The sequence below is a fragment of the Nothobranchius furzeri genome, chromosome 3, assembly GCF_043380555.1.
Source record: "Nothobranchius furzeri strain GRZ-AD chromosome 3, NfurGRZ-RIMD1, whole genome shotgun sequence".
In the NCBI taxonomy this organism is placed as follows: domain Eukaryota; kingdom Metazoa; phylum Chordata; class Actinopteri; order Cyprinodontiformes; family Nothobranchiidae; genus Nothobranchius; species Nothobranchius furzeri.
This window is the reverse complement of record NC_091743.1, coordinates 55,856,741-55,883,584: the sequence shown is the minus strand read 5'-3', so window position 1 is coordinate 55,883,584 and position 26,844 is coordinate 55,856,741. Positions and strand designations below refer to the sequence as shown.

At 39.5% G+C, this 26,844-nt stretch overlaps 2 protein-coding genes and 1 long non-coding RNA gene across 8 annotated transcripts in view; 1 reads left to right on the top strand and 2 right to left on the bottom strand.

Moving 5' to 3' along the window:
- slc2a9l2 (solute carrier family 2 member 9, like 2) overlaps window positions 1-887 on the bottom strand; it is a 213,261-nt gene extending 212,374 nt beyond the window's left edge. For 2 of the 5 annotated variants that reach the window (XM_054751410.2, XM_054751429.2), the window contains exons 1-2: window positions 729-883; window positions 26-55 (exon numbers count right to left, since the gene is read on the bottom strand). The gene's annotated coding sequence lies outside the window, so the exon portion shown is untranslated. Of the gene's footprint in view, window positions 1-25; window positions 385-728 lie in introns of those variants that run through there. The other 3 variants (XM_015959326.3, XM_015959330.3, XM_015959329.3) reach the window with 2 other exon arrangements.
- Window positions 888-3,636: 2,749 nt separating this feature from the next.
- On the bottom strand, window positions 3,637-26,657 carry wdr1 (WD repeat domain 1). 2 transcript variants are annotated; one of them, XM_054751399.2, is made up of 15 exons: window positions 26,519-26,657; window positions 25,534-25,655; window positions 17,256-17,346; window positions 17,018-17,165; window positions 16,692-16,872; window positions 13,313-13,390; window positions 9,538-9,618; window positions 9,004-9,237; window positions 8,526-8,618; window positions 7,206-7,357; window positions 6,952-7,039; window positions 6,743-6,853; window positions 6,461-6,634; window positions 6,236-6,380; window positions 3,637-4,385 (listed from the first exon to the last, which is right to left on the bottom strand). In XM_054751399.2, exons 1-15 carry the CDS (start codon window positions 26,532-26,534, stop codon window positions 4,279-4,281), a joined length of 1,821 nt encoding a protein of 606 aa, XP_054607374.1. In that variant the 5' UTR covers window positions 26,535-26,657; the 3' UTR covers window positions 3,637-4,278. The 2 variants fall into 2 exon arrangements, with proteins under 2 accessions (XP_054607374.1, XP_070405995.1); XM_070549894.1 differs by having other exon boundaries at window positions 7,206-7,362; window positions 8,531-8,618; window positions 26,519-26,633.
- On the top strand, window positions 20,357-23,507 carry LOC139068986 (uncharacterized). Its single transcript, XR_011520217.1, has 4 exons — window positions 20,357-20,412; window positions 20,874-20,941; window positions 22,625-22,706; window positions 23,411-23,507. It is a non-coding gene; the product is annotated as an uncharacterized lncRNA (long non-coding RNA).
- Window positions 26,658-26,844: the final 187 nt, after the last annotated feature.

Sequence of the window (26,844 nt, the reverse complement as noted above, 5' to 3'; positions counted from 1 at the left end):
CAAACCTTAAACAAACCAAACTTACTGGCTCGTCTCTGGATTTTCTGGAGTTTTCCTGCAGAAAGTAAAGAGAAGCCGCTGTAGGCACATAATTGAGAGGGCACCGTTATCACATGAGAGCTTGCTGGCTAACTTCATTTACAGACTCTGAACATGAAGCACACGTGACTCAGAGTAACCTGGGTGTTGCTAACGGAGACCGCCTTTGTTTCAGATCAGTCAGTTATTTTGTGAAGATTAGCCAGCATCCTAGGCTGAAGCTGCCATTCTTACCTTCTGGATGCAACTTTTAATCACACATAACTAAAAAGAACACCAAGAACATGTTGCAGCATAAAAACATAAATTAGTGCATTATTCGTCTCACATAGAGAAAACTCTGTTCCAAGATTTTATTGTCTTAGTGAGAGTTTTCTCACAGTGAAGTTAAAAAAAGCTGCTCAGAACACAAGATTTTTTGAAACACTTTAAAATAAGGGTTCCTTTATTAATGTTAGTGCCTTATTAAGCATTAATAAACAAAGAGTCCCTTTATTAAGGCTAGTTATTTTTAACTGTGTCCTTAAGGTTAGGACAAAGGGTCAGGGGGGCAGTGTCTGCTTAGTAATGCATTACATAATGTTAAGAATGTATTATTTTATTTAATAATTTATTAATACTTAATAATGCACTAACATTAACAATAGGACCCCTATTGCCAAGTGTCACCGATTTTCTTTTCTACTTGCCTTCTTTGTCCTGCTGTTTTCTCCTTTAAAAGCCCAACTGTCCTTCAGTCATCAACAGGCACATCCAGGTTTCACTGCCAAGTGTTCATCAGGGAGGGAGGAATTAATCTTGTGTTTATCAGTCAATGTCTCCTCTGACTGGTAGGACACTGTGCAGAAACATTTAGAGAGAAATCCAACCCCTCTGACTGAACTTTACCTGATTTCCTGGCAGGGTTGGCTCCAGAAGTTGGGCAACAGTGAACACGAAGCTTGTTCAGATAGGGGCAAATGGCCCTCATCTTCAAATAAAATCAACAAAAGCGTAGTTTATTTTAGAAAGGTGTATTTGTCTGACTTTTAAATTTTATTGATCCGATTCATTCAAAGGGGATGAAAATGAAACAACAGAGTAAAATCGTTTTTTTTCTTTTGTTTTCATTTATTGACATTAAAATAAAAATACAGAACTAAATTGCTGCAAGCCAAAATGAAAAAGGGGACAGAAAGAAGAAAAACTTATGTTGTCTGCCCCTTTTAACTAAAATAACATTAATACAAATGAAATAATCATATGATTCTTAAAGAAATTGAACAATATAGTTCCTAGACCTGCTGGCCGACAAAATCTCAACCCATGAATTTGAGAAAAAAAGAAAAAAAAGAAAACAATTTACACAGAAAGAAGCATTAAGTTATAGATCTATATACATACATATATACACATACGAATACATACTAGGTTATTTTTTTCCTTTCATCCCACCCACCCCCCACCCCCTCCCCAACCCAAAACACTTTTTACAAAAATAAAATCAGCGTTTATTAATTTATTCAAATTAGATCTTTAATTATATTCCTGATTTGGTTTTAATCTTTATCACTAATTTAAATTTCCATAATTGGGCTTCCCTTGAATTAATAAACATTTTGAATAAACTGGCCTTTAAAGGGACAATGTGTAGTTTTTACTGTTAATCTCTGGAAACATCCATCAAAATGTTGTTGAAAAGGAATTGAATGATGCTCAGCTGTTGAAAGATATTGGCGGATTCTTAACATATAATCATCAAAATCTGGTCTAAAATATATTAGAGACCTAAGTCTGAGGGTGACATCATATTAGATACCATGTTTCCTTCTACGAGAGCTCTTGAGGACAAAACACATTAACTCATTTGTAACAAACAGTTACAAAACTTTCACCATTCATAAACGTTGTTTTGCATGTTTACATCTTTACTCATTGCCAGTGATGAAGGGGGGGGGCCCTATCCCAATACTCGCACTTGCACCCTTGCGCCCTTCATTTGCGCGTTACCGGCCAGGGGTGCGAGTGCGTAAGGTGTCCCGATTCTCAAGTGCGGAAGTTGACTACACCCCCATTGCATCCTTAATCTGCACTTCACCCAAGTCTGCAGCGGTGCGGACGTCGAGCAACGGTATTACCCACAAGTCATTGCTGCAGGAGAAAAGGTTCAAGTTCCTTTTCTGAAAGTCTGTATTTTCTAATGAATTTAGTTAATTTTAGGACGATTGTTGATGCTCTAAAACTTTTAGACACAGCAGCAATAAATGTAAATGTATTTCAAATAACTGTTTGGCTGCTTGTTTAAAAGTTGTTAATAAAGCTTTTTGAAAAAGTATCACAGCGACCAGCATACCAGCATGCGTTGCAATCGATGACGCAATGCTCCCTGTCTCAATTTTGCAATTATTTGCACACTTGTGTACTACGCACTCAAAGCCTACTGCTCACTTTCTCCAAGTGCACTTTGCTGAAGTCTGCAGGGCGCAGTGTGAGTATTGAGATTGGGCCAGAGACTGATGTGCTTGTCATTTTGCTGAAGTTTGCACTCTCCAGGGCTTTTTGACCCTAATGGGCATCGACTGGTAATGTCTTACTTCAACACAAAAATACAGCTTGCAACAAATTAGGTATCTACTGCCCCTATTCCCTTGTTCAGGTTGTTCCATGGTTTTACATCGTGTACAATAATGCTCAATTCCTCAAATTTGGCTCCGAATTTAGGTTCCTTCAGATTACAGCTACTTGCTTTTCTTTAAAACATTCTCGGAATATTTGTTGTTAAAGTGTTTTTATGAGCTTTGTATAGTATTAGTAATATTTTCCAATCAGCTAAATCATGAAATTTCAGTGCTATATATTTGATAAATGATTGAGGTTAGAGAGGAATCGTTATACCAATTATTATTAGTGATTATCAAAGCTCTTTTGTAAAATAAAGTTTGTGCATTAGTTCTTCATGTGGATCCCCACATTTTTTCACTGTGAGTATGAGACAATTATTGAGTTACAAGCTTAACAGCCCAGAAATATTCAGTAAAAACGACTAAACTAAACGTGCATTGTTTGGGAGACCTAAACCATGCCTCTTTCTGAAACTGTTAACATCCTAACCCAACACATGCTGCTTTAATTAGCTAACTCTTTTCCTTAATTCGGTCATGTTGAGTGGGAGATGGTGGTGAACCCATGTGTGGTGGAGCTGGACTGGAAAGCAGATCAGGTAAAAACAGCTTTGATGAATAACAGCAGGTAGGATGACACAAATTGGACCAGCGTAACATATCTCTATAATAACCTCTATAATTTACCTGACAGGATGTAAAGTGCTCAAGAGGATCAGATCACTCCACTTATCTTACTTAACAATAAAACTGAGGTTTATGATGGAGACTTTAGATTGTAAGAGTAAATGTTTTATCCATCAGTAATCAAACTCTAGCATTCATGTTTTTATTAGAGTAAATGTTTCAGGATTGTAAATGTCTGTGCCATTTACCAAGTGAAATAATTTCAGTTTTAAAGCATTAAAAACCTACAGTGATGCCTGACAATCCCCGTTTCAGGTATTTATACTTCTGTGGAAACCTGATTTAAGAAAAATTCACACCTTAGAGAAAGTGCATAAAAAGTTAATTTTATTACTAATGAACTACTTCCACCTTGGAAGCAGAAGCATAAAGAGAACATAAGTGAAACAGGCAAACACACAACATTACAAGACCTCTGAAAATTAAAAACAGCATTTTGATTGCAATTTCTGTTCTGATCTTATTCCCAGACAGGAAGAGTAGTGAATCAAAAAGGTAGAAACTTAGGACAGGAAGAAATAAACCCAACCCCTGACATTTGGGAAAACGGAAGGGATGTGCAGCTGAAACGAGTTACCGTTCCTGAGGAATGTAACCAACAGGTTTCATTACTTTTACATATTCTGCCCAATTAAAGGATGCATCGATCCCGACCACAGACGAGGAGAACTATGGAATGATTACATGATGCCTAGAAATCTGTTTGCGGGTCCATGAAGAGCAGTAAAAGAACTCATGGTTACATTGCACATTTCAGCTTCTTGCTGCCTTTATTTTTATTTTTTAGTTAGGTTAGGAACATTCAAACAGTTTGTTGGAAGCCATAACAACATTTACAATTCAGATGTTTACAGAAAGCAGAGAACAACGTCGGGATGTTTAACAGTACAAAACCGAAGCTCAGATCCTACAGTAGTCCTTGTCCCTGGAGAAGTGAACGTTTGCCAGCAGCTCAGTATTTAACCGTCCACTGCTTGACACTGGCATCGTGGGAGGTGGTGACCAGAGTGTGCTCATCGATCCAAGCCAGGCCGCTGACGTGGTGCAAACGATGGGCGTCTGAGGAAAGGAAAGAAAGGATCTAGTTACAAAAGTCTGTCCTCACCAAATAAAAACAAAAAAAAAATGTTTTTAAAGAATTGAACTAATTTTCCTTAACATTTACCCAACTGTGGTTCAATTATTACACTCTGACATTTTATGGTATAATTTGTGCAACAAACATTTAATAAATGTCTAATTTTATTTTTGAACTGCCTTGATGCACTATCTACACATTTGTGGGGGGGTTTTTTGTCAGATTTTTAGACAATTCTTCAAATCAGCTTATAAATAATCTACAAAGCAGTTTATTAGTTTAAAGCAGACGACATTTAGTGGTGAATAGAAAAACTGTTCCAGTTCACAGCAAATCCACAGGTTTGCAAATAGAAAACCAACTAAGGAGGGCTTTGTTGAAAAGGTCACAATTTTTTTGTTTATTTGTTAATAAATTATTAAAGGTACATCAAGTATATAATACGGTACACAGTCAACATTCGTGAAAAAGCTCTCTATACTAAAGGACCTAAAGCCAGGTTACAACCTCCATTACTATGGGGATCAATACAAAATAACATTTGCTATGAATGCTCTGAGGTAGGTTTCTAAGCATTTACAAAGACCAACTAGGTCTGGCGATGATCACCTTTTTATTTTTTAGCTCAACAATCTAACAAAGTTCAGCAAGATCTGCTTGCATTACGGCTAGAGCTGGGTACCAAAAGTCTTTAATGAGCAGCACAGCCCCGTTCCCTGCGACCGACGTCTCAGTCACACAGTCCCACTTTAATGTTTACGACTGCACTTCAGAGTAAGAAAATTAAGAAAAAGATTCTAAAGTGTTGACTACTTTTGTGAAAGTAAGCTGATGGCTCTCCCTTAGAGATGGGGTGAGAAGATCGGTCATTCAGGAGGGTTTAGGAGTAGATCTGCTGCTCCTCCACATCGAGAAGAGCCAGTTGAGGTGGCTAATGGCGCGTGGACACTAGTGTCTGCACGGTCGAGGTTTGGTCAGGCTGGATGGTGTGAGTTCGGTCTCGAACGGGTGGTGTAGTGTTCACATATAAATCAGGGGGACTTCTCAGGAATGCGGAAATCCCTGAGCGGCGCTTAATACGCGCGGGAAAGTCCGCTCAATAAGGTAAACAAAAGGCAGACATGAGCTGTGTTGCTTTTGGCGACTCTGAACCACATTATTTTATGAATTTGCTGTGTGTGTCCTCATAATCTTTTCACACACCCACACCTATTGTCCTCTCCCATTCCCACAGTTTGGCAGCTCTGGAACAGCAGCTCTGTGCTACAGACAGAAGTTTACTCAACAGCATCCAGCATGAAAATTCATCAATTCAATTCAAAAATACTTTATTAATCCCAGAGGGAAATTGATTTCACATCACAAATTGATCACACATGCGAGAACCCCCCCCCCCCACACCGCTGGCTCATTCTTCCCGCAGATCAGAGGCAGTAGGCCAATCAGTCTGTAGTGTCGCCTCGGTCCCAGTCTGACCGCTGGGGAGAAGGTCTGAGAAACCGTCGCCTCGGCACCAAAAACGCAAACCTGACCTGTGAGTGAAACCAAATTTCGGTGCAGATCGATACCTTTTGGGGCCGTGTCGATACTAATGTGTAAGCGCCATTAGGTATCTGGTTAGGATGCCTCCTTGATGCCTTCCTAGTGGGGGGTTTAATGTCCAACCAGGAGGTTTTGTTTCTCCCTTCTTACAAATTTGACTTTAACATAGGTACCAGAAAACCTGATTTCATTCATTCTGTAGGTAGCCAGCCCTAGCTGTTGCAGGTATCAGATTATTTACCCATCTCCACTTGGATGTCAGAGACCCTAGCATGTTTGTGTCACTAACCAGGAAGCTTGATCCTCTGGTCAGGATCACTGACTGTCCAGATGTACACCATCATGTCCATCCCACCAGTTGCAAAGTGCTCATTATCAGGCGACCACGCCAAAGTAACTGGTTTGGCATGATGTCCGTAGAACTCATTCTTCACCTGAATGAAGGAAAAATATTTAGAATAACAAACTGGAGTCGGAACAATCCACACAAAGGATATAAAAAAAGGATATTTACTGAATATCCATCTGCCACAATGAAGACTTTGGCAACTTTCTTCTCATCAAGGACAGCCAGATAGGCTCCATCGTTCGAGTAGGCCATGTCGGTGATGGGCCCTGTGGCCTCGAGAGTTTTTCCTTCATCCTTCAAAGTGTTGCCCTGAACAGAGTACAGGTGGACCTTCCCGTCCTAACAACAAAAAGCACACCTCTGAAATGTTTCCATGAAGAGGAAAGAGTAAGAATGTCACCGTCAGATTCCTGTCAGGAAAATGTTTGCCTTCAGAAATCCACTTACAGCCCCCCCCACAGCGGCAGTGGTGCCCCCAGGATGGACGACTCCAACCTCGGGTTCATAACCAAGATTGTCCAATGTGAAGACTTTCTTCTTGTCCTTTAGCAAAACCACCTAAGGCGAAAAATAAAAATATGTCATTTTGTAGTAAAACATTCAATCTTACCAAGACTTTCAGGGTTTCAGATAAAACAACCAAGGCAAGATCTTACCTGGCCGATGCACACGGCCAGAGAGAGCCCTCCCACTGAGGTGGACACACTCTTGGGCTGAAAATCCATCTTCACCACATCAGAGGCACTGAAAACCAAGGCAAGGATCGTTAGTGAGGAGAAAAGGAGCTCAGCAACTAAGGTTTGATAAACGGTTTTCTAAAAGCCAATATTGAACTTCAATTCCTCTGGCAGCTGTGCCAACAGAAAAACTGATTTATCCCTCTTTTGGTAATCCTCGTCATTATGCATACCTGTACTCCTTCTTTGTGAGATCTGTGAAACGCAGCGTATCATCCATGCTGCACGTCACCAGATGTCCGGCTTGGTCGGTCACCATCTTGCTCACCTGGTTGCCGTGACCTTTCCCTGAGAAGCAGCCGTTCTGTCCGGTTTCTGCATCCCAGTAATGTGAGGCAGATGTTGAGGAAAACAATATTTGAAGAAAGAACATTTTAGATTTGGTTAAGCTATAAACACGTTGGGATAAACCCAATTACGAAGCACATGTGTAGAAAACTGATCCAGGTGGGAAAAGCCACACGGCTCAGTCAAAAGCATGAGTCTAAATAGTTTCATCTGAAATTCGTATTACAAAGCCCGCTCCAAACAGGAGATTTGCAAATGCCCCCAACATGAGCAGGCATCTTTGAATATGATCAATTTATCTGACTGGAGAGTGAAACTAAGGATTAATCTGCATGTTGCAGCAAAAACGGAAGAAAAATAACTCAAGTGTGCTAGTTCTTAGCACTGAACCCTAACAGCAGATGTTTGAGCAATACAGTCTCTAATCCGCACACCTGTCCCATGAAGCATCAGGCTTCAGTGAAACAGCAGAACTACCTGACTTCAGAACCATGCTGCAGCATAAAGTAACACCAGAATAATCTTAATTTGCATTCACCTGACACGGTCAGACTCCTAAATGCCAAACAGAGCAGAGCAGCATTCCTTGCTGTCAGTGTGGTTGGTGAAGTTAATGGCTGGTAAATATTTGATTTTCCTCCATGTGAATTAGAGATTGAGAGGATCCATCAAGGGCAAATGATCAGGATCAGAATTATTTATTTATTTATTATTTATTTATTTTAAACACACCTGAAGACTCTCATATCTGAGCACTAAGACAAAAACTCGCAGCATCAGGGTGGAACTGAATAAGGACAGGGTGTAAAATTAACTGCAGAAGTCTTTCAGTGCATGCTTAGATGGAAATGAGGTGACCAGGACCAACGTACGAGGAATGATGCTGCTGAAACGTGAATTTTGTAGTGTGAAAAATTACATCATGGGAGATAAGTGAGCTGTGGGCTAAATGAGTTTTAATCCAGAGAACAGGAGTTTCAGTGGACAGATCAATGTTTCTGTGGTTTTTACTCCTATGTGTACAAATCTGTGATAGGTACTTTCTTATATATTCCTTTTTAACAGCCATAAAACGACTTTACTCCACATAATTCATATGAGATTATTCAGGATTACCTTATTACATTTTTGCAGCTTGTGTATGCTGAACATTTAGATAGCACCTTCGTTCCACAGAGACCTTTACATAACACGTCCTATAAAAGGATATTGATGTGACCATCGTGACTTCCTGAGTAGATGTACGATCGGCCTTCACTTTTGTGAACCGTCACACACTGGATGGACTTTGTGTGACCCTGAAAGAAAAAAAATGCATTTTTTTTCTACTCATGTGAAACAAATCTGGCTTTGTGTAAAAAATACCCACCACCAAGGAAGGACATTCCAGATTAACTATCAATTTTGCTAAAAGCAAAAAGTCAATATTTACCTTTGTTCTACTGTTGCTGCAAAAAACTATTTTGCTTAACTAATCTACAGACTGAGTCAGTTTCCATTTATAAGTATCGGAACCTAAATAAATCTATATTCACTGTTATTTTAAGGTCCATTTAAAATAAATGTAGAGCAGCTTTAGAGGGAGAGTTTGTTACAACTTCTCTGGGTAACATTAGTGATGTGGTGGTGATATAGTTTCCCCCAAAACTTCCCAAAAAGCAGATTTTTAAGCTTCAGTCAGACCTTGACTGTGCGTAGGGGTCGATCAGGGTTGTTCTTGTCCAGGTAATTGATGTAACCAGACAAAGAGATGCTGATGAGGTGGTCTTTCTGCCACAGACAGCCCAGCTGCTGGTCGGTCACCTCAGAGCCCAGGTTGAAGGTGGTGACAGCCGTAGCTGCACCCACATCCCACAGCTTCACCGTCTTATCCCCGGAGGCAGAGATCAGCTGGGAGCTGTCAGGGCTCCAGCTGACCTGAAGGACAACGAGCAGAAATGTTACACTTCATTTCAAAAATAAGTTTGGCTTCTTTTAAAAAAAATGACATTTGAATAGTATGTAAATGTTTTAAGCAAACTCTGACAGAACCATATGTAGTTTCAGGAAACAAATCTCTGGTTTCATTAGGGAAATAAGCCTTCTTTCCTGTTTTCACAAACCAGGCGGACTTCTCACAAAACAACCCAGACACCAAACCAAATCAGGTCGGTCAGGTGACCGGGAGGTTTTGGTTGAGGGATCATTTGTCCACAGTCTGATGTCGCTGATACTCACCGCGTAGATTCCTCCTTTGTGGGCCTTCTCTCCTCCCAGAGATCCAATGAGTTCACCCTTTGATCCATCATAGACAAATATCTGGAGATCAGAATACAAAATCAGAAATCAGGAATTAGTGTTTAGTTTCAGGCAATCGCAGGAAAAAAATACAACAGCTTTCCAAACCCATGTTTGATCAAGAAAAAATGGCACCGCTGTCAGAGTAAATCTGTTCCAATCAACATTTACACCAGAACAGAAACATTAATGCTGACACTTAAAATGTGTAGATTTACCTGATATAAATGTAATGAAACACTCCCACCCCCCTTTTATATGAAAAACTGTCCATGCACAAGAGCCTTCACATGGATATCCAAGTAAATGTAAATTTACTTGGATATCCATGTAAACTTTGCTTGGCAAGATTTAAAAAATAAAATAAAAGTAAAACTGAAGTCTACCCCTTCCTATGTCATGGTGGTAACATACTCCTCACTCTGAACCCCTGCAGCCTACTTTAACTTCTGTTTAGCGTCGGACCATTTGCTAGACTCGCTACTTCTGTAAAGCTGCACATGTGCAGTCTTTACTTCCTTCCCCAGCTACATTTAAACACAAGTTCTGGTTTTCTTCTCCTTTTGCTAAATGCTTGGTTCTTTTGCCAAATACGTTCCCATTTTCTTCGTGCTCAGACCCAGGTTGAAATTTTTAAATGAGAATTTTGAATCTAAGTATTTATGTTTTATCTTTTTATTCTAATTTTTACTCCCGGAATGAAAGTCACTGCTGCGGAGACCATAATATCCCCACTGAAGGTGAATAGATTTTCTATTCCATTTCTATTCTATTTTCTATCTGTATCCTTCAATGGCGAACAGACTGAGCAACTGAAATCTCGATTTCGGAGTTTCAAAGTCGGCAAATAGATTGAATAAAAATATTTACAGTTTGTTAGAGACTGAGGAGAGAAAGGCTTAAGACAGAAACACTGGTAACACGGACGCTAATGACTAAACAGACATCCCACGGACGAGCAGTGTTGGGAGTAACGGCATTTAAGTATAACGGCGTTCTTTTTTTAGGTAACTGAATAATCCAATTACTTTTCCCACTGTTGCAACACCGTTACCGTTACTGGGGACGGAAGGTTGTGCGTTACTATGTGCTTGTCGAACGTTGAGCAACAGTGAGAGGCTTTCTGACCGCCACACTTCAGCTGCAGCCAGGGAGAGAGAGGTGTCGGTAACACACTTACAAACACGATGATTGGCCGGGTGGGCGGAGACCCTCAGTGTTCTCACTGTCACCGCATGCTATAGACACAACAGAGCAGTGATGGGAATAACACCTATTAAAATAACCGCTTTACTAAAAAGGTAAAAAATAACATTTCAGAAACGAGCAATCTAATTAATTACCGTCTTCTTTTATCAAAACGTCGTTTCTTTTACTGATAAGAAAATGCATGCGTTAAGCAGCGCAGTGTGTTGAAGCTGCCATCAGCTGATCAGGAGCTAAAGAGGCAGATGTTTTCATCCAAGCGCATCACGGCCGTGAAGAACGAGGAAGACGTGATGAATAGTCTACGCCTGCAGGTGTGGATCTGCAGCCGTGCCCTTCTTAGCGTGACAGCGGGACGTCCTGAAGGTCCGCTCACCTGTTCACCACCCAGACATCCTGATCTTCTACCTTCCGAGATCATCCAGCTGTAACCTGTTTCTGATCATGTCTTTAGTCCCGCTGTAACACTGATGCATCAGCCTCAAACGTCATGGAGCTCAGGTGTCATCAGAACTAACGGTGTGTGTGTTTACCACCCAGCTTCAGCTCTTCTGTGGTTGGGTCTGACCCAAGTTAGTAAATGTAAGTCCTCCATCAGGCTTGTGCCTCTTCTAGTGTCATTTTATTTAACCTTTACTAGATTATCAGCAACAGAAATGCTGCTAAAAAACACACAATTATGCGAAGCTGGAAAAATTAAAATGCTGTGCAAAATTACATTTATTTCTGTAATTTAAATAGACTGAGAGACCATGTAAAGGCTCGGGAACCTTTACAGGTGTTTCTATTTGCAAATTTAAAATTTAGCTGATTGGAGTCTTGTTAAATATCACACAGTGATATTTTAATAGTCTAGATTAGTGTAACGTTCCTGTTAGTAGTTCCTCCTGTTAAGTGCTTATTTATTTAAATTATTCAGGTTTATAAAAACATTTGGACATACATTTTATTATGTTCCAGTCATTAGTCATTTATACTTCACTATTGTAGTAATTTAAAGTAAATTAAGTTTAATTAAGAGGGGAACGCATTTTTCTTGCGTTCTTTAATGAAAAAAGTAACTTATTTTTCTTGGTAGTTACTTTTATAATCTCGTAACTCTGTAAGTAACCGAATTACTTTTCTGACAAAGCAATCAGTAACTATAACTAATTACTTTTTAAAAGTAACGTTCCCAACACTGCCGACGAGCGATTGAGATTCCAATTCCTCGTTTCGGTTCCGGTTCCTATCGACTCCCGATTCAGATTCTTTGAAGACATGACACGAGCCAGCTAACCACAGGTCCTACTTGATGAAATAATCGTAACTTCAACATGAATTCTAATTCTATGAACAACAGCATCACCTTCATTTAGACAGTAACATGTTTTGGAGAAAAAAAGAAAAAGACTTGCAGCACAACCACTGTGTTTGTTTCTGACCACAACCAAAGTCTGGAAGCAGCCTCTGGGATGAGAGGCTAAATGTCTCCAACATATCCAGAAACGTCCAGCTGTTTTCAGCTAAAACTCTCAGGATGATCATGTCCAGGATGACTGAGAACTACACCTCCATGCTGCAGCAGCATTCAGTCAGAACAGAAAGTGAAACTTAAATGTAGCTGCTGTCAGTAACAATCTGACAGATTTTAAACATTAAAACTCAACAGAAATAGTCCAGAAAGGAAATTAAAATGTTCACTACTTTGTGTGTGATTTATTATTATTATTATTTATTGTGGCAGAAGCTGGTGTGGTCCACAACAGAAAAGCTTCTCTAGCATGATGACTAATTATTCTACAGGTGTAATTATTCTCACGCGTCTGACTGCTGACGCTCCGTGTGTGTGTTTATTTTTTCTGCAGCGAAACAAACTCACCTCACACCGTCCAGAGTTTGTTTTTAACAAGTTTCCTCTACGCTGCAGGAATTAAAGTTTACATTATGGAGTAAAAGTTCGGCAGACGCGTTTGTTTATATCTGGGTGGGGGGAGGGGGATCTGCACACAGACAGCTGGTGTGATCAGCTCTGAAAAGCGTTGATCACAATTTGCGGATCCCGTTTATTTTTCACGGAGATCGGCCGCGGATTCCTCTTCCATCGATATTCTAGAAATCGAAACTAGGAATCGAAATAAAAAACGTTCAGCGATTCCGGGAAAAATGAACAGTTGGAACCGGTTCCAATCGATGCTCAACCCTACAAAGCAATATGGGATTTGTAGTCTTTGCGGCAAAATGGTCCAGCAGGCCAGTTTTAATATATATTTTATACGATCTTGCGTGCCAAATACAAACAGACCGCAGACCACACTTGGCCTGAGGGCCTGAATTTGACACCTGTTCATTAGAATAAAGATGGACACTCCGCCTGTCTAAAGCTTTTAATAAAACACCAAACACGTGCTTGTAGGACAGTGAAATGAGCTCATTAAAGGGCCATGTGCTTTTTAAATTACCCAAACAGCTGTAACAGCTGACCTTTATTAGAAACAATTACATTCCCACATTTATCATTGATACTCACCTGGCCGTCAGCACCAGCTGTGACGAATCGACTTCCATCTGGAGAGAAACGGACGCAGTTGACAAACTGGCTGTGGTCCTGCAGTAGGCAAGAAAAACCAGAGCAATTATCCCCAAGCACATTATACTTTTAATTATAGAGCACAAAAGTGCACTAGTTGATGCATTTGTTATGTCAAGACTGGATTATTGTAATAAATTACCATCAGGAAGTCCATAAAATGTAGATGCAAGTCTTCAGCTAGTCCAAAATAATGCAGCTGGAGTTCTGATAGTTAATGAGAGATCATATCTCTCCTGTCTTAGCTTCCCTACAATGGCTGCCTATTAAATTCAGAATAGATTTTAAGATCCTCCTCACATATAAAGCTCTTAATAATCAAGCTCCATCATTATTCCATATGTTCCTAGCAGAGCACTTCACTATCAGTCTGCAGGTTTCCTGGTGGTTTCTAGAATATCTAAAAATAGGATGGGAGGCAGATCTTCTATTCATCAGGCTCCTCTCCAGTGGAACTTGCTCCCAGCTTTAGTCCATGAGGCAGACACCTTGTCTACTTTTAAAACTTTGATAGAGCTTATGGGTCAATTCTGAGTGATGTTAGCCCATGTTTGGATAAGTGGGGGAGTAGAGGGAGGTGGAGTGTACGGCGAAGAATACGGTTGGTAAAGAGTTCTCCCTTGCCTTGCCTCCCACATGCCTAAAAGGCTAGGTTATCCAGGGTTATTTTTGTAGTTATGCTGCCATAGAAACACTACTTGGTTTGATGTGCGCTCCGTCTTCTTAAACCCCAGTTAGTCACGGCATATGGCTAATCATGCTAAGCCAGGTTCTGCAGGAGGTTTATTGTTAAAGGGGAGTTTTCCTCTCCACTGTCGTTACATGCTTGCTTAGTATAAAATTGCTGTAAATTCTGACACAACAAGTCAGTGACTCAATGAAATCTGCTGGATTCCTTTCATGGGAAGCTTAATTGGCATAAACCAAACTCAATTGGAACTTTACTTTGAGAACTGCCTTTAGATGACTTGTTGTGATTTGGCGCTATATGAATAAGCTGAATTGAACAAATCAATTAAAATATTGCAATTATCATATTTTGTATTTATGCTGTACTAAGTAAATTTGTATATTAAAATGTGGACAGATGATTGTCAAACTTGAAGGAAATATAATTGAACTTCAGTTTTTCCAACACACGAGCACTGAAAATTGAATACTCTGGATAATATGTTGAAGATCGGACTTTATCAAGAAATTGAATTCAATTCAAAGGTACTTTATTAATCCCAGAGGGAAATTAGAGTTTCAGTACACACAATTCTGAGATCAGACATACATACATAGACATAGACACATGACAAAATTGGTGACTGTGGTCATTCGCAAACCGAGTTGCGCTACCTTAATAGAAGTCAGAGGGTTTATATGAGGATTGAGTCAGGTGGACGAGAAAAAGGCCCTTCAGAGTTACCCTCCACAGGGAGAGCAGCTTTGCTATGCAAAAAACACCTCAGACAGAAATGCAACAGACTTCAGACATTACACAACATAAGTGTCCACTAGGTGGGAAGGTAGGGTTGGGACTCTCCTCACATCAGTGCATGCAGCCACAATGAGCAGCGCTCGTCACCTCAGTTTGGACAGGGGAGGGAGGTAGTTGGGTTAGAGAGCACAGTGACTCCTGGAAATGGTTCCACAGCCTTCACCGGTCACAGTCCCGCCCAGGCTGGGATAGGGAGACAGAGTTGCCATGGCAACGGCAGCATTCCACATTTCTTCTGAGGGCGCGTAATCACTTCAGCCTCACAGGCTCACGAGCACCAGATTCAGATAAGAAATTGTTTTGGGGACAGATAGAGATAATTTCCTCTCTGCCTTAAAATTCTGTTGGTCTCCAACCCCTCTTGATCCAATAATGGAGTAAATTAATCTATTCCCAACCGTGCTGTCCCGTCCATTCGCTCCTTGATCGAATCAACCTTCTGTGCCAGAGCCTGAATCTCAGCCAAAGTTCCAAGCTTATGACTCATCGACAATTATATGAGTTTGTGCATTCACAGCGCGGTGTAATCCATCCCTGAGCTCCGGGATTGAGCCAATATTCCTCGAAAGCTCATTAATTTTCCGGTAAGTCAGGTAACCGCTCAAGCCAAAAAGCAGGAATCCCGACACCAACACCACGAATATCCAGACGTCTTCAGAATCCTCTACAGACAGTTGAGAGAGGCAGATCAGGTTCCACTGTTTCCAGGAGTCCATGATATGCCCAGCTGGCTCTGTCCCAGAGGGGCATCTGGGAGCCCCTTCTCCCATTCTCATTGTTGAAAAAATTGTCAATCGTGTTGAGAGACCACTGAAATCCTAATAACCTGCACTTTCTGGGCTCATGTTAATTTTAATTCTTCCAGACCGTTCTTCGTTCAAAATATGACAAAAATTAATATAGAGCCTATTTTTTATCTCCACAACATTCAGTTTTTTTATAAATAAACATAAAACTAAAAATGTCTACAAAAAGATAAATGTGACATTTCAGGAGAAGTCCGCTTTGAAGAGTTTAACTCAAATTCCACAAGGATTTATGGGGGAAGTAGATTATATAATATGGAAACAAAGCAACACTGTCAAGAACCGACTCAGGCCCTGTCCACACGAAGCCGGGGATCTGCCAAAACGTAGATATTTTTTCTACGTTTTGGCCTGTCATCCACACGAAAACTGAGTTTTTTCACACGAAAACGGCTCTTTTTAAAAACTCCGGCCAAAGTGAAGATCAGCGTTTTCTCCGTTTTGGGTGTCTGCGTGTGGACGGACAAAACCGGAGTTTTAAGGTCCGCAACGTCACTTTCCGTGACAAAAAAATGCTGACATCACGTGTGCAACCTGTGTTTACACTAGCCGACATCATGGATGCCCTCAGAGCTGCGCTCGCTTTATCAATTGTCCAAGCGCTTTTTGCTTGTTTGTTTTTGCAAGCGGAATTACTGCTCCTTGCGGAAGACCACAGACGAAGGACGAGGTTAAGAACGGGGGAAGTACTGCCGCCTACAGGTCTGGCATGTCCTTAACAACGGATTTATCCGGGTACGTGTGGACAGAGTTTCTTTTTTAAAACGAGGTGGTGTGGATGCAAGTTTTTGGAGGGGCGGATATTCGTTTTTAATAAAACCCCGGCTACGTGTGGACTAGGCCTTAGTCAGGCCACCAGCTCAGAGTTACTGAAAGCCTTAAAGAGAAACAAATACCCATGTTTGCTGCTTATTTTCTTACTAATAAGAATTTAAGACAAAAATGGAGGATTTATACCAGTGCAGAAAAAAAGTGGCATCCATAAAATCACAATACGCTTTACTAAAGCACTGCAGATCCAACGTACCCTTAATGTGAATTTGAACTTGAAGGGAGGTCCCTCAAAAAAGGATCCACAGGTGTCATCACTGGCGAGAGCGAGGCGGTAAGGGCGTTTCTGTTTGATGTCTACGCTGTTGATTAATTTTGAATGGCCAGAGAGGTCTCCCACCGAAGAGCCCGAGTCCCACAGGAACACAACACCAAACCTGTAACCAAAGACAACGCATCTCAATTTGTACAATTTGATGAGTTCAGGTAACAGGTTTTACTTAAGAGGCTGGATTAAAAAGAAAAATATCTGCGGGAATTCACCTATTGCCCACCACATAAATTAAGATTATTAATGCTTACTTCTCTCGCCCGTCACCAACTACAGCAATCCTCTTGCTGTCCTCTGTCCATGCGATGTCCTTGATCTTCCCTGAAAGAGGGGTGTACTCGTACTTGAGTAGGTGCTCCTTCTGGGTGGTGTCCCAGATACGCAACTTTCCTGATGCATCTGCAGAGTTTAATGATAAAAGGTTTTAACGAAATGCTGCCACTCCAGCGCCAAGCATGAATTTTACGTGTGTTCCGACATCTCCTCTACCTCCAGATGCAATGTAGAAACCACTGGGGGCGTACTTGGCCACAGTAACTTGATGAGCATGCTCGGTGTAAATGTCTGCAATAGCTGGGTTCTTCAGAGACACACAAAAATTTAAAATACATGAAATATTAGGAAGTTAATGAAAAGGAATTCTTCTAAAAACACACATAGCTCAGTGAAATTTCAGGATCTTTGAAGGAAAAATGTAAAGTTTCAGAATGAGCAGAGGAAGTTTACCTTTGCTGGTAGCTTATATTATTCATAAAACTAGTGTGAATAGTAAAATGTTAGAATACGTTTCAGAATAGGATTAAATGAAAACAAAAGCTGACACAGCTTAAAGGTTCATTGACTCTTAAATAAATGTGCTGGTCTCTAGAATGAATGAATGAATGCCTTGAGAGTCATTTTCTATAGGAAAAACTGCCCTGGTGCTCCTGTTTCAGATGTAGAAGTTTGTCAGACAGCTGGGGGCAGGATCACGAGTCTTACTCATTAATATTCATGATATGCAAAAATCTGCTCTTATTGGCTGACAGCAACACTACTCTTCCACTGCCTTTACTCACTTTTCTTTTTCAGGTAAAAAAAAAAAAAAAAAAACACAAGGTTGATGTTTTATCTCCACAAATTAGCCTGAACATATTCTGCCATGTTCGCAACAGAGTGTGAAGCAGCTGGGATGAGAATGAGAATCAGCTCCTCTAAATCTGAGACCATGGTCTTGAATCGGAAAAGGGTAGAATGCCTTCTCTGGGTCAGGGACCAGGTCCTGCCTCAAGTGGAGGAGTTTAAGTAACTCGGGGTCTTGTTCACGAGTGAGGGAAAGCTGGAGCACAAGATCAACAAGCAGATTGGTGCTGTGTCTGCAGTGATGCAAGCGTTGTACCGATCTGTCGTGGTGAAAAGAGAGCTGAGCCGCAAAGGTCTAGATTTATCGGTCGATCTACGTTCTACCCTCACCTATGGCCATGAGCTTTGGGTAGTGACCGAAAGAATGAGATTGCAGATACAAGCGGCCGAAATGAGTTTTCTCCACAGGGTGGCTGGGCTCTCCCTTGGAGATAGGGTGAGAAAAATCGGTCATCTGGGAGGGACTCAGAGTAGACCCGCTGCTCCCTCTCACCGAGAACATCTGATTAGAATGCTTCTTGGACGCCTTCCTGCTGAGGTTATCCGGGCATGTCCAACTGGGAGGAGACCTAAAGGGAGGCCCAGGACACACTGGAGAGAATATGTCAATCGGCTGGCCAAGGAACGCCTTGGAATTCCCCCAGAAGAGCTGGCCCAAGTGGCTGGGGAGAGGAAAGTCTGGTCCCCACGACTTGACTCCGGATAAGTGGAAGAAGATGGAAGAGTGGATGGATGTTCGGCCATGTTATGGAGCTGCTATTGCTGACAGTTAACTTTTACTAGCCAAGACATGATCAGCTCTCTCCTGGCTACAAAAGTCAATACACCCTGTCGCGAGCCAAGGTGGGCCCAGTCATGAACGCCAACTTTCTGTGATATATAAGAGATTGGATTTTGGGACGCATTTGTTTTCCCATCCATTTCCTTTGTGCGGCTAATGCAGGTGATGGGGCTGAAGAAATGTTTCACGTTTAGCATGCATATGTGACCGATCATACATCAAAAAGTATTATTTGGTTTCCTTAAAAAACAAGAGCTGTAAAAGTAAGGCTCTGGTAGAGTGAGCCCTGTAATTAGAGTGTTGCTGGTTTAAACTCAAAAACTGCTCATGTCAGTCGTGCCTTGGGCAAGACTTTTCACTCTCCTCACCTGCTAGTGGTGGATGGAGGGATTGTGTGGCAGCTACTCTTCTGTCAGTGTTCCCCAGGGCAGCTGTGGCTACAAAGTAGCTCATCACCATCCACAAGTGAATAACTGTACTGTAAAGTAGGGCCTGACCGATATATCGGCCGGCAGATATTATCGGCCGATATTGGGGTCATTAACAGCATCGGCCATATCGGCCTAAAAGACGGCCGATATTGCGCTACCTATCCAGCAGATGGCGCCAGCTTCATGAACTCATGTTGTGTGGCTCCACTCCTTCGAACACAAATGATTGAGCTTTTTTTTTATTTATTCTTATTTATGTTTCTTATGTGCAATTATTTCCTGTCCAAGGTGAATAAGTTCACCAAGTTAACTTCCACAGAGTGTTACTTTGTTACAAAGCACAAGTATTATGTTTTATTTATTGCTGCATTTTTATTATTTTAATATTCTTATAGGGATCTTCTGTTCCTAAACTTGTGTGTGTTGTTAAATTCCCCAGAGTTAGCCAAGTCAGAACAACATTTTGTAACCAGTTGTTTTAGCATAAAGCAATGGAAGGGAAGGATTGCATTCACCTACATAAAAAACACTACAATGTATGTGAATTCACTGACACTGTTTTATGCTAAACTAAGAAAACCAACTGCTGCCAGATCATATTGGGCTGGTTATAAAATGCTTTTGCTGACTTGTCTAACTCTGGGGAATCTTAACAAGACACAATTTTACTGAGTGGTGGAATATTCCTTTAAGTTAAAATGTATTTGTGGAAACCAGTTTACAAGAAAAAACTTGAATGTTAGATTTATGCTGTGACTGAGTTTGTGTGTTCTGTTGCTTTTTAGATCTGCTAAATAAATCTTATTTATATTACTTGGAAACCCAAGTGAGTTATTGAGACAGTTCTTTGGTGTGTAATAGAGAAATAAGTTTGCATCAAAAAGGCAGAGAATGCAGGGTTTAAGCTTAAGAAAATTTGTATTTCTTTTTTTTTGTGAGGGAGATTTATCGGCTATCGGCCTTTGTTAAAAGTTTTGTATCGGTATCGGACCCAAAAAAAGCAGATCGGTCGGGCCCCACTGCACTGATAAAAAGGGGGAAATGGGATTGTGATCTTGACATGTATATATTTTACAAAGCTAACATGATTATTTTTTGTTTCTTGCTTTAACATAACAAAGTCTTAAACACATAACATATTCCTTGATGTTGTTAGATGTAAATGTAATTTTCATGTTGAAACAACATGTTCGGATCATGTTTAGGAGTACACTCCGCCCCCTTCGAGGAGTGACGTTTAAAACACTTGCTGCTCACTCATTTCATCCGCCATTTTCTGTGTCGTTGGGAAAAGGGCTCTTTGCTGAACATGGTAAGTCTATTGTTAAATGTATTCAAATTAAGTATATTGTTGTTCTCGGATGTTAACCAATAAATGTTTTATATAATTTTTTTATAACCTAGTAGAATATAATAGTAAAACAAGCATTTTCAAGTTTGTTTAAAGATAACTTTTTAAGCTAGCTAAATATGAAACTGTCCTGCTCTGTCATGATTTTACTCATTATGCCGATTTTGTGTGTATGTGTGTGTGTGTGTGTGTGTGTGTGCCTTTGTGTTCGACTCCTGAGTAATTTTAGCCAATTTAATACCTGGTGCCATTACAATTTTAAAGTGTGGAGGATTAAAAGGCTTCGTTTAAGTCCCCCTTTAGGGGAAGAAGGAGGCCAAGCCCGCCATTTTTTAACTTCTTTATCTCTCTCTCCCTCTCCCTCTCCCTCCCCCCCCCCCCCCCCTCGTGGGAGGGACGGCGCGAGCGCGATGTAACTACAGTATGCAGACTAGCTTGACGAGTTAAGTCCGTGCGGTGCAGGCACAAGTGGAGTAATTCTTGATTAAAGGTAAAACGGTTGATTTTACCATCCTGTTTTATACACCTTTAGTGTCCACTAATAAAGAATTTGTTTTGCTTGCGCTTTGTAACTTAAGGGTCGTTGGTGTTGTGCTTTACTTCCTTTCAACAAATGACGAGCATATGGTTGACAATCCCGAATTGCGTTTCTGCAATGTCTCTTTCTCTGGTAAAACATCTTCTGAACCGTTCTCAGTTTGAATGAAGCGGCTGAGGAAGGACACACCGAGACGTGGTTCTGTTGTGTTTTGACGAGTCAGGCTCTGAAGCAGGTGCTAGCTTGGTCACAGGGCAGCTCACGTGACAGTTTTCAGCATTTTAGGGATAATTATAAGTAAGTAAATTAATATAAGTTGGTGACAGAGTAATAGTTAATGGCGTTATCAATGTTTTGATAGGTAAATAAAAAGTTACATAATTTTTATGAATGATTAAATAACAGAATATAATATTCAATCTTACTTGTAGATGTAGTCCTACCTTATCTGCTCTTAATAGTATGCTGGTTGCATTTTTTGTGCATAGGCTGTACAAAAAAAAAAAGCGGTCATAGTCAAAGTGTGCCCCTAATTTTAAAAAATATATTATTTTGTATGCCAAATCTCTTTAAAAAGGGTCCAATAGATCAGACATTATACTCTAAAATGTATTTGAAAAGTGGGTAACACTTAACTATTAAGGTTCACAAAGAAAGTAACCGAACCGGAAATAATTAACTAATAAACAAAAATAAATAAAAAATAAACAGAAAAATCTAACCAAAAAGAAAAATAGCAAAAAATAAAATATTTAAAGGAGCTGCTTTTTTATTGTCTGTTTCTAATTTTCTTATTTACATAACAATTTGCGTAGTTTAAAAGTAACAGAGGTGAAAAAGTAAGAATCCAGGCAGCAGTTTTTCTAGAGAGTTTAGAAGAGATGCAGGAAGATGAGAGACAGACGGGATGTGAAAATAATTAAATAAAAACAAAGCTTGAAAGTAAAATGTAGGTAGATTTATCTCCACTACACATTTTTACCAGTATAAAACAATAAGTTATACACGTAATATTTATACATCGGATACAATTCAGATCACCTTCAAAACTCAGTTACACACCCCGGGCTGTTTCAAGGAATTTTGGGGGCCAAGGCAAAACAGAACACCCCCCTAACACTAACCCGTACATAATAGACATGTCACCATTACATTATTAGCAGCAGAAATTAAATGTTATTACCATTTCTAATACAAGTGCATGTTAATGAAAAGCATATTTTACTGGATAAATGTATGTGTTATTTTGGCTAAGATGAGTGTTATTAATACAAACCTAAACTGTTACTGAAATGTAGGTCAAATATTTAAAAATATTTTAACTACAAATATCAGATGGGAAAAAGGGAACTAAACACCAATCTAATGCATATTATTGAGTCTTTTATAATATTTTGCCTTTAAAAAAGTGAGGCAGTTGAATGCACAGAGTATGCATGTGCTGGCGCATGGTCAGGATGGTACCACCTCTGTCTCTATTTGAGCCAGGAAAAACCCTGCATATTATATTGGAACATCAACAATAAAAATCACCCCTTCCTTTAAAAGTTGTTGGGGTTAATTTGTCCTCTGCTGGTAGGATTGATTTGCCTACTTTGTTTACTTAATCTGACTATTATTTTGTTTCCCTTCCAGAAACAGAAAAAAGGATTTCTTGATCTGCAGAGTCTTGTGTATAGAACTTTGAACCACACCACGTGAAGGCTCTGTAGCAGTGGTAAGTTTCTTTTTTATATATTATACCAATTTGGAGATTTTTTTGTCATTGATGTATGCCTCGTTGGCTATTTGATCTTGACCTTCAATTGCTTCAGGGTTGTGGGCGAAGCCTTTGGAACTTTGATAACCTTTCCTCAGAGCCTGAGTGGGCAGGAATGGTTTAGGCTCCGCCCAGGGTGAATGTGACTTCACAAACACCAGCAGTTTTAGTCTGCCTTTTGTGATCTGCTACAGATGCACAGCAATTCAGATGCATAAATACCAAAAAATGCTATTTTATGATTTTTTTAATTGTTTTTTGTTTATTTATTTATTCAATTCAATTCAATTTTATTTAAAAAGCGCCAAATCATGACAAGAGTCATCTCAAGGCACTTCACACAGTAAATATTTCAGTACAGGTCAGTTCATTAAGCCAATCAGAAAAAATGTTTCCTGTATAAGGAACCCAGCAAACTGTATAAAGTCACTGGCTTTACAGCAATCCTCATACTAAGCATTTATTTATTTATTTATTTTCAGCTTAATTTAATTCCTCTGGCATAAAAAAAATGCTACAAGAACAAGCTAAGAAAAGGCAAAAAAAGATTTTCATTGGAGTGAGTCTTTAATGAAACTGTTCTCCATGCTTTGTTAGTTCATAAAATAATTATTTGTCAAATTTTTTAAGGCCTTCATTGAATACTTATTTGCATTCCTCAGGCCGCAGATGAGGACTACCTCCAGACGTCCATTGAGGAGACTACCCTGGGAATCTATGTGGTGAGAAGTGTACTGACCAATACAGCGGAAGACATTGGGATTGTGCTTGAAGGCCAAATAGTATTCCAAGACCTGGATAACATAGCATTAGCTACAGCTGTGCTATTTGGACTCATCTATGCGCTGAACCTGAACTACCCTCCCAGTTTGAAGTACACATTTGAAGTACTGCAGAAACTAGTGATGGAGCTCAAAGGAAACACTCTTTCAAAGAAAGTCCAACTTCTCAAAAATAGACTCTGCGAGTGAGATGTTTTTACTGATGTAACCTAAAGAATTTTCCAGCCTTTAGGGGTCAATTTCCTGCTCTGTTTTCTACAGACATATTCTCTCATTCACAATAATTTTTCTTCTACAATTTAGTCGGAGTCAATGAGATTCAGAAACAACGTGGCCTAAACCATGCGATCAGACTTTAATTTATGGATCCATTATTCAGCAATGAGTTTATGAACATTACTTCCATGGATGAAGTCAGGACAGAGGGACAATTCGAATTATATCCACGACAGGGAATTCCTTTACAGGGTGAATTCCCCGGCACTTCAGCAAATGACTTAAATACTTGTGTTGCTGAAACATCCCTTCTTTTAAGTGGTTGTGTTGACATGGGTATTCTTGCCTCAAATGAATTGGATGCATCCAGTTCATCAGTTTCCAGGACATTCTGGCCCTCTGTGTTTAACATTACACGGTTTTCCTTCGACACAGAGATAAAGCTGCAGCGTGGAAATGCCAGACACAAAGAAGGCTAGGCTAACATGTAAGTTTTTTGTTTGTTAATGCAGGCAACTCTTTCCACAGTAATACATTACAAATATATTAATACATTAGTAACACAGTAGTTTTTTGTAAATTTCTTGGGTTTCCTGGAAAAAAAATTTAGCTTGTGAGATGATGTTACCTTTTGTGATCTTTTAACTTGCTTCCTGTTGACAGGTTTATTTTTGGAAGTAATTTCTCAATTCAGAAGGTTTGCCAGTAATGAAACTTTGGTGTGACTTGTGAAAATGAGCCCCTTTTGTGACTAATCAGTTAGTTCATGTTTTTTATGAAGGAAGTATTTGCACAAAGGGTAAGACCAAATAGTCCTCTGTGATTTGGATAGTTGTCCAATTTAGCCAAATAAAGGCCAATTTTGTTTGGATAGCGTTAATTAAAAAAATGAGATTTTTTTTTCCTAAGGTATTCTTGAATATAAAGTGTTCTTGATAATCAGAAGTAATAGATTAAGATTTCAGTTTGCTGTGTGTAATTTAAACTGTTCATGAGTGGGTATGTTTATTCGAGTTCCGGAGTAAAGTTTCCAGTATCCACTTTTAATATCAATAACTACCAGGTTGTGGGAGTACTCTGCTTTTGTCTACAGAGACAAATGTTTAAATTTGGTTGTTTTTTTACATCATTCTGTAAACTCAGTTTGTGATTGTAAAGCAAATTTTTAAACTCACAATACTGTTGAATGCAGTGGAGTTATGTTTCTTTAATTGTACCACAAGTATGGAATCGTATTTGTAAATTCAAATAAAACAATTGTGCAGATGATTAATCATGTACTTTGTTATTGATTATCCTATCAATACAAAATGTGGTTTGTGTAAGATAGCTGAAAATTGTGTTTTTTAACATAAAAAATCTTTGTATTATGAAGTTGAAAAAATCATATTTCTCACACTTAAAAATATCTATCAAACATGAAAAATCTCATGTTGATCAAACCTAAAAATGATTCATTTTATAAACTTAAAAAAATCAGGTTCCTCCCATATAAAAAATATGCTTCGAAACATGAATATTTCATGCTAAATAAACCTAAAAATACTTTATTTTATGGATGTTAAAAAGTCATACTAATTACACTTGAATAAAAGTATTTCAACAAACATTAAAGTGCCATGTTAATGGGACTTAACTTTGTTTTGTGGAACCACTGTCTATAATTTTTTTATGTCAAGAGCACAGATTTTTTTTTTCAGTGTGTAAAGTTCCTTGATGTCCCTAACTTACAAGAGCACTACACAAATATACAATATTATCATTATTAAAAAAATAAAAGCAATTACATCAATGTTCCTTATGATGACACACTTCCCATTGGTGTACAGAAAGTTGTTTCCTTTCGGATCTCCTCCAATCACCTTTGCCACCCCCCTCTCCATCTGTGGGAGACTGGCAAAAACATGTTCTACAAAGAGAGAAATACACAAGTTCAGTTGTTCTAAATGGAGAAAACAACTTGACCTTTTTTTTAGATCTTATACATATTTAGGAAATAGTCAAGTTTCTGCTTTTAAAGTGACATCTCAAGTTCAAATTTTACCTCTTTAATGACCAAACCCAGCCAAGACCAAATTCGGATGAAGTCAAGTATTTTTTAAACCAAAGTGTGACTCAGTGTGTTTACAGTAAGCTTCAAATAAACTCATGTCAGTCGTATAAAATCAAGTACAATTAAATGCTACAATCAAGATTAAGTTCTATACTTGGACCATTTCATTTAAGCTGTTCATGATCTGTGGTAATTCACCTTTTACCAACTAGACAGGCTATTTTTCTTATCGAGATTGTGCAATCATCAGATAAACAAAAGAAAATCTAGTTTTGTTAAAATTTAAAACATTTTTCTTTAAGTGCACCCACTTTATGTGACCTTTTCAGACTAAAACCGCATACATTTAACCGGCCACATCTCGTCTGACAGCTTCTGTCTGGACAAGTCACAACAATGCGACGTGAGCACAACTATTTCCTGTTACCTCACCAGGCTAATGCTAACAAAAAACAGCCAATGTAACCCATGAATTCAGCGCATAGAAAATGTTTCTAAAGTACGAACGCTGTTCAGACAACTCTACATATTAACCGAGAAAATAAAAACCAGAGCAGCGATTTTGGTGCTTAACAATCAAAAAATCCTGTAGAAAAGGGCGAGGCTAGCTAGCTCCAGAATACCTGAACACCCGCATTTGGTGCCTATTTCTGTTCAAACGTTTATTTTTATTTGCTTTTTGTAAACTTAGTTATCAACACAATAACACCCAGACTTACTCAGTTCATACGGCATTTTTCCTGCAGGCCTTTTGCTTATCAATACGCTTCCTAATGAATGAAACAGTGGAGACAGAGCCGCTTCTAAGGCTGTGTGCGCTACCCTCCCCAATCACACAAACACGGAAGCGGCCGCAGCTCGAGCTCTGCCTGGCTTTGCCCATATATGGTCTCAGATCACACGCTGTAGCTGTCAGCCAGTAGCCGCGCTCGCTATCAACTGGGATGAATTTTACCTCAATATGGTCTTTCAGGCTTTAGAGTGATTTCATTCATTCCTCAGCTCCACCAATAATAGCAAAAATGTTAAAGTTCGTTAATAGTTA

Coding starts and splice junctions, on each gene's coding strand:
- wdr1 (XM_054751399.2), bottom strand. Junction 7,040..7,205: donor CTCACAAAGAAGGAGTACAG/GTATGCATAATG, acceptor CTTGGTTTTCAG/TGCCTCTGATGTGGTGAAGA. Junction 6,635..6,742: donor CTGCCGCTGTGGGGGGGGCT/GTAAGTGGATTT, acceptor TTTTGTTGTTAG/GACGGGAAGGTCCACCTGTA.